Source organism: Oryza sativa, chromosome 12 (assembly GCF_034140825.1).
Source record: "Oryza sativa Japonica Group chromosome 12, ASM3414082v1".
NCBI classification, from domain to species: domain Eukaryota; kingdom Viridiplantae; phylum Streptophyta; class Magnoliopsida; order Poales; family Poaceae; genus Oryza; species Oryza sativa.
In genome coordinates, this window is record NC_089046.1 from 7,250,001 (window position 1) to 7,258,113 (window position 8,113).

The following is an 8,113-nucleotide window of genomic DNA, read 5'->3' on the forward strand; positions in this document are numbered from 1 at the left end:
TGTAAAACATATGGACTATAATAAGCCACGTTTGAGTGCCACTTACCTACTGCACAATCAAGTTTCAGAAATCAGATTAATTTGTACTAGATGACTGAAAAGTCACTACTATTCTGCAAGTGTATGCAATAATGTCAGAAATCTGCTGGCATATTCCTGCAGGGAGATCATCAGTTGTTCATCATGTTTTCTTTTCCACTGATGTGCATGACCGTCAATTATTCATCAAGTTTTCTTTTCCACTGATCTATATGATGTTTCACCAAAACCATACTGTTTGAAGCATCACATTTTCTTCTCCATATATATGATGTTTCTCCAAAGCCATACTGTTTGAAGAATTATGTGTTTACTCCTTATTATGAGTTGGCTTTATTATTTATGTTATTCTTATTGCTTAAATGCTTGCTATTTTTGAGAGAATATTATAATAATTAGATGTAGCTTCATTGAAGCAAAGGCCGAATTTAATTCCATTATAAAAAGAAAACTGTTTGAAGCATTGTCGTCACACATATACTGTTAATTTGCTCCCGTGCATCTTTACCAGTTCATAGTAGCATCGTTGCCGGGTTAATAAGTAACCAACGGTAGTTTTTGCAAAATGCTAAGAGACAATTCAATATCTTTTTTTCTATATTGCTCGTTTTGCATGGCAATGTATTTCCTTTGTTTCTAATATCCTCTCCCCAAAAGTCCAAAATGCTAAAAATATTTTTGGTAATTAACTTGGGTTCTACCTATATCTTTGGAAAAAAAAACTGGTTTTACTTAGTGTTAGTATACTATGTTGGTCAATTTAGTGTTACCGGAATGATAAAATATTTGATTAAAAAAATGTCTAACATCATGTACGCTATTTCTTCTCGTGTTCCAATTAGCTTCAATATCAGTTTATCACTACTAAAAAATTGATTTTTCATGGCGTTTGGAAAATATTTTTCATAGCAGCCACGTGGAAAAACCGCCAGCGCAGAAAATCGTGGGGGTGGGGGTCAAGGGCCGCCAGCGGAAACACATCTTCGCTAGCGGTCTATTTAAGAAGGCCGCCAGCGAAGATAGGATGGAAGAGATGTTGCGTCATGCTGAACCTGAGGATGTTGCTGGGTCCGCTCGTGGGTTGGATAACTTTGATGCATTGAAAAAGGCAGCGAATGATCTTTTGTACGATGAGGCAAAGGGCTGTGAGAAGGATTTCACATTGTTGCGGACAGTGCTTGAGCTTATGAGATTGAAGGCCAGAAATGGTTGGTCCGACAGTAGTTTTAACGACTTGTTGGTTCTGTTGAAGAAACTTTTTCCGCAACCCAACTCCCTGCCAACAAGCACCTATGAAGCGAAGAAGCTTATATGCCCTTTGTCACTGGGTGTGCGAAAGATACACGCGTGTGTTAACAACTGTATCCTATTCCGTAAAGAGTACGAGGATTTGGACAGATGTACAACATGCAAGAATAGTCGATACAAAACAAGCCGTAGCCAGTCCGAGGGTCTGGATGTTGCCCTTGACGATGTAGAAGAGTCCGATCCATGCAAAGACAGTAACAAAAAGAAGATTCCCCAGCTTGTCATATGGTACCTTCCGGTGAAAGATCGTTTGAAGTGTTTGTTCTCAAACCCGAGGGATGCCGAATTGATGCGCTGGCATCATGAAAAGCGAAAAAAGGATGGGATGATTCGACATCCTGTAGATGCAAGACAGTGGAAGGAATTTGACATAAAGTATCATAAGTTTGTAGAGGACCCAAGAAACGTAAGGTTTGCATTGAGCACCGATGGAATGAATCCATTCGGTGACTTGAGAAGCTCACACAGCACGTGCCAGTACTCCTAACCATGTACAACCTCCCAACGTGGGTGTGTCAGAAAAGGAAGTATATCTTGTTGACCATCCTTGTATAGGGACCACAACAACCTGGCAATGACATGGATGTGTTTCTAGAGCCTTTGCTGGAGGATATGCGCGATTTGTGGGAACACGGGATCCGAGTTTGGGACGAATTCCTGCGGGAGTACTTCACGCTACATGCAATTATCTTTGTCACCGTCAACGACTTGCCCGCACTGTTTTCCCTATTGGGACAGATCAAGGGAAAGACGGGTTGCATTATTTGTGTGGATGGTACCGTGTACAGGTATCTTAAGCGATCGAAGAAGCTAGTGTACATGCGGCACCGACGTTTCTTACGAAAGAATCACTCGTACCGCTCCCAAGCAGAATATTTCGACGGTACTATTGAGAAAGGTGTAGCACCAGAACCATGGAAGGGTGATAAAGTGTTCAGAATGACCAAAAACCTGAAGGTTGTTTTTGGGAAGGTAAAAAAGAAGGAAACAAATAAGCGAAAGAGAAATGATGCCGAAGTGCCAGCAAGCCCTAGCGTGCCATTCAAGAAGCACTCCATTTTCTTTAAGTACCTTCCGTACTGGAAAGATTTAGACATACGCCATTCTATCGATGTCATGCACCTAGAGAAAAATGTCTTCGATAGCACCATTGGGACTATACTGGAAAGATTTAGACCAAGGATGGGCTAAAATCACGTAAGGACCTCGTGGATATGCAAATAAGGAAAGGGCTTCATCCTGTGGATGAAGGTAATAATGGAAAAGTGTACCTACCGCCTTCTTGCTACACCTTGACAAGAGCCGAGAAAATGGCATTGTGCAAATCCCTACATGGGGTGAGAATGCCTACTGGCTTCTCCTCAAACATTAAGCGACTAGTGTCGATGAAGGATCTGTCGCTTTCAGGCTACAATTCCCATGATTGTCATGTAATGCTCACAGTATTCCTCGCGATTGCAATTAGAGCAGTCGAACCAATTCACGTAAAGATGGTCATCACAAAGCTCTGTTATTTCTTCAATTCCATATCTCAGAAAGTAATTGATCCTGAAGAGTTAGGTCCTCTCCGGACTTTCGCTATACAGACAGTGTGCGAGCTTGAGATGTGTTTCCCACCATCATTTTTCGATATGATGCAACACCTCATAGTTCATATCATGCCTCAGATAATTGCACTTGGGCCCCTGTACCTGCATCAGATGTGGCCTTTTGAACGATACATGTCCATTCTAAAAGGCTACGTACGGAACCGCGCCCACCCAGAGGGATCCATGATAGAGGGATACACAACCGAGGAGGTCGTTGAGTGTTGCATTGATTACCTAAAAGATGGGAAAGCAATTGGTTTACCGGTACCTCGACATGAAGGTAGATTATCTGGGAAAGGAACAAAAGGGAAGAAAAGAATCCACGACAATGACTACAAAAAAGTGAAAGATGCTCATTTCACTGTGCTGCAGCAACTCGCAATAGTGGAGCCGTACATAGAGCAACACCTGCATGAATTACAAGCAACAAATGTGGGTCGATCTAATAGATGGATCATGAAGAAACACAAGCATCACTTTACTGAATGGTTCAAGAACCTCGATCTACCAGATGGCCATACCATGGAAAAAAGATCAATTAAAATGCTAGCTGACGGGCCATCAAGTGTGTATACCTCGTGGCAAGCATACGATCTGAATGGATACACGTTTTACACAAAAGCGAAAGACAAAAGGAGTGCATGCCAAAACAGTGGCGTTCGCGTAGAAGCAATCGACACAACTGAGCAAAAGAGCACATACTACGGATTCATAGAAGAAATCTGCGAACTAGACTACGGGCCAAATATGCAGATTCCACTGTTTCGGTGCCAATGGGTGAAACACCCAGCCGGCGTGTCTGTGGACAACTTTGGGCTGACAATAGTTGACTTTGAAAATGTAGGCCACAAGGATGACCCATGGGTGCTTGCCGATCGGGTCGCTCAAGTTTTCTATGTGACAGACCCATCTCATTTGAAGAAAGACATAGTTATTTCGGGAAAACAAAGGATTTTGGGAGTTGATGATGTCGAAGATGTCGAGGCATACAATCAATATGAGAACATGACACTATTCATAGATTTTCGAAACAAGATATTACGCGTCGAAGAATCAATTGGTGAATCGCCGAAGCCATACATGAGAGATGAAGGTGTGGGGAAAAGTGTTAGATGCTAATTCATTATATATGTATCATGTTGGACGTATCGATGAATTTTAATGTATTATAATGCGTGACAATGATGGATGAGATGAATTTTTGTATATGGAATATGGTGACATGATAATTGTTGGATCAAGAAATAGTTTGGTATAAATTTATTTGTATGCATGCATTTAAAAAATATCAGGCGCAAACATTAAAAAATCATATTTTATTTTTTTTTGATAAATTAAGCATATCTGTGTAAAAATAAATAAAATTATTTTTTCAGTTGGGAATGACATGTGGGGCCAAAGGGTTTTTGCTGGCGGCCGGCTTTGCCCACCGCTAGCAAAAACTGTTTTCGCTAGCGGCCCGCATAAGCTACCGCCAGCAAAAACCGTTTTCACTTGCGGCCCACATAAGCTTGCCGCCAGCGAAAACCCTTTTCGCTAGCGGCCCACGGAATCCTCCGCCAGCGAAAATGTTTTCGCTAGCGGTCGGCGCGTTCCTCCGCCAGCGAAGATTTCTTCGCCTATAAGTAGCTAGCGCGCGCGGCTGAAAATTTCCTAAGTCCCGAAGGCGCGCGAACCCTAAAATTTGTGCCGCCAGGCTGCCAAAATTTCGAGCGCCGCCGCCAGCGATAACCCTAGCGCCCACCACCGCCGCCGCCTCCTCCTCCATTTGCGCCATCCTCCATTCGGACACAGCTCCTCCATTCGCGCCTCCACCGCCGCCGCCGGCTCCTTCTCCTCTCGGCCCGCCGCCGCCGCCGCTAGATCCATTCGCACCTCCTCTCCACCACCGCCGCTAGATCCAGCTCCTCTCCGACCGACGGCCACCGCATCCTCCTCCTCTCCGCCGCCTCCTCCTCGATTGGCCCACCGTCTCTACCACCGCCGCCGCCAGATCGAGCTCCACCTCTCCCCCGGCTCCTCCTTCCTCCACCTCGGGAGTTGTCGCCGCCACCGGGACTCGTCCGCTGGCTCCTCTTCTCCGCCGCCGCCGCCGACTCCTCCTCCTACCGCCGCTGCCAAGACCGCCGCCGGGACCTCCTCTTCCTCCGCCGGTTCCTCGTCGTCGACGCCGCCTCCACCTCAGGAGTCATCACTACCGCCGGGTCCTCGTTGTCGACGCCGCCGCCGCCGGGTCCTCGTCGTCGACGCCGGGACCAGCTCCGCCGCCTCTTCCTCCTCCGCGCCACCGCCGTCGCCGCCGCACCGGAACTCCACGGTGAGCCGTGACGAGAAGCCGAGGTACACCCCCTCCTCTGCTCCTCCTCCCCATTCTGTAAAATTGATGTATGATGAATGTGATGTGAGATGAATTGATGCATGATGAATGTGATAAAATTGATGGATGATGAATGTGATGTGAGATGAATTGATGGCTGAATTGGGATGAATTTTTTATGAATGTTAATTGGTGGTGAAAATTTGGGTGGATGCAGTTTTTTTTTTTGTGTTGATAGAGGCATGTATGAGTTTGTGCAGCCTCTGAATTTTTTGTGCACCAACTAAAATCGATGTGCAGCCACTGAATTGTATCGATGATAGAGGCATGTATGAGTACTGTCCTTTGTTTTCTTGTTGCAAATGTGATTTAATTTGTACAATCAAAATTGATCTTGTGCTCAACATATTAAGAAAAAGAATTGTTCTGCTGTTGCACTTTTTTCCAAAATGAAATGGACCTGTACATATTGTACATATGTATTGCTGCACTTTTTTTCCAAAATGAAATGCACTTTCTTTTGTTCAGGCCTATGCTGTTATATATATATATATATATATATATATATATATATATATATATATATATATATATATATATATATATATATATATATATATATATATATATATATATATATATATATATGCTGATCTGGATATGATGCATTGAGATGACTGTTGGGTGAATATTTAGATGCACAAATTTGTTAGTTTGACTGAAATTGAGTAATTCGTTAGTTTGATACTATGGCGATCAAAATGTGTTGTTTGAAATTTAGTTCAAATGAAAGAATTGATAAATTGGCCGCAGAATTTTGGTGGATTGGTCAGTGTAGTCCATGGACGGAACCGATCTAGACACCAAAATTCTCCATGCATTTTGTATTCTGTCATTCTTTGATAATTAAGGAACTTAATTTGGTTTAGGGTTTGAAATTTAGTTCAAATGGAAGAATTGATAGATTGGCTGTAGATTTACTGTAGTTCCTAGGTTATCAAACCATCACAGAATACAAAATGCATGGGGAATTATAGTGGATTTGTCAGTGTCGTCCATGGACGGAACCGACTTAGACACCATAATTCTCCATGCATTTTGTATTCTGTCATTCTTTGATAATTAGGTAGTTTGAAATGATCAGGGTTGGTGAATTGTAATATTGATGTCGTTGCCGATCTCATTGATTGGTAACAATATTTATAGTTGTAGTACAAAATTAGTATCTAAATTTTGCCTTCTTTTTGGATTTACAATAAGAAAATGATTCCATTTTGCAACTAACATTAATTCACCTTCAAGCGATATCAATGGACAAACCCACCCAAGAGCAACCCACGGGTGACAAGGGCAAGGAAACTCAGCTAGTCATGGAGGAAGATATTTGCACGCAAGTAGTCGCGGAGGAATCTTCGTCGTCTAGCTCAAGTTAACCAGGTAGTGGATCGTATCACTCACCGAGTGACCACCATCCTTCTCCGGCAAGGAAGAGAAAGGGCGGTAGCAACAATGAAGTTGACTCCGACTACGTTCCGCCCGAACTGGTGGTACGTAGCATATAATATATGTTTAGTTCCAATCATATTAACTGCGAACTATGGATTTTAATTAAAGTCACGTTATTTGCAAACAATAGTTGAATGCTCCACGTCGCTCCAAAAGGAAAGCCCAAGCCGCAACTGAACCTGAAGCTGTAGCTATAGCCGTCGTGTGCACAACAGCTTTAAGCAAACCCAAGAAAAGGAGGGGCGAGCGAGGGAAGAACATATTGTTGAAGGAAGTAAGCGTGCTGACGCGGATGAGTGAGACAGGGGAACCCCTGTCACCGGAAGACTCATGTTCGAAGTATAGCAACCAATGTGGGGCGGTGGTCAGGGATATCGTGGAGATCACATGGAAGGATTGGAAGAAAGTTCCAGAGAGTCGAAAGAACAGCTGTTGGACATCGTTGCAAAGCAAGTTTGAATATCCAGAGGGGACAGACAATGATAAAGCCAAGGATTATGCGTTGAAGACAATGGGGAAGCTGTGGCGAAATTGGAAAACGGATCTGAATAAGAAATATGTCCAAAAGGGACTCACGCCGTTTAAGGACTACGGAAGGATAACACAGGCCCAGTGGGATGAGTTCGTTACCCTTAAGACATCGGCGGAAGAAAAGGAGAAGAGCCAGAAGATGGCTGAGCTAGCAAGAAGGAATGGATATCCACATCATTTGGGATCAACCGGTTACTGGCAAGCGGTGAAGAAATGGGCAAAACAAGATGAAGAGATGGGGAAGGCTGGGAAACCTGTTCCTATGAAAAATCACAACCCATGAAGCAGGAACACCGGCCTTCACCCCTGAGGGGGATGTAGTATTCAAGGATCAGAAGCTCCAGGAGGTAGCTGTCAAGATGAAGAACATCATCACGCAGCAACAGGCCGGGACGTTCGTGCCAGATAGAGACCGGGACGAGCTAACCTATGCCTTGGGCAAACCGGAGCACTCTGGCCATGTACGGGGAGTTTCCTCAAAGACTAACTGGAAGGATGGATTCAAACAGGATGCTTATACCTACAAGAAGCGTGATCGCTACAAGGAAGAGATTGACTCTCAGGCTAGGGCAGCAGCTTGTGACGAATGCAACATATACTGGAGTCAAAAAATGATGCACAGTGTAGCTGTTTTAGAGCCTGAGCCGAGCTATCCTTTCGATGTTGTAACGGAGGATACTCCGTGCAAGCTCTTGATTTCGGTCGGCAGGGCAGGAAAGAAAATACTCGTTGCAACTGGGAGGTTCATACCAGGCCACATGTTTCATTGCCAAGACATTCCGGATGACTACGCCAAGGTAGAGGTCCGGACGGTCATTGAGGC

At 44.0% G+C, this 8,113-nt stretch overlaps 1 protein-coding gene across 1 annotated transcript; it reads left to right on the forward strand.

The window, feature by feature from the left end:
- Positions 1–1,063: 1,063 nt before the first annotated feature.
- LOC107279639 (uncharacterized) lies at positions 1,064–4,055 on the forward strand. Its single transcript, XM_015763693.1, has 3 exons — positions 1,064–1,753; positions 1,903–2,319; positions 2,523–4,055. The coding sequence occupies exons 1-3, from the start codon at positions 1,064–1,066 to the stop codon at positions 4,053–4,055; spliced, it is 2,640 nt and encodes an 879-aa protein (XP_015619179.1).
- Positions 4,056–8,113: the final 4,058 nt, after the last annotated feature.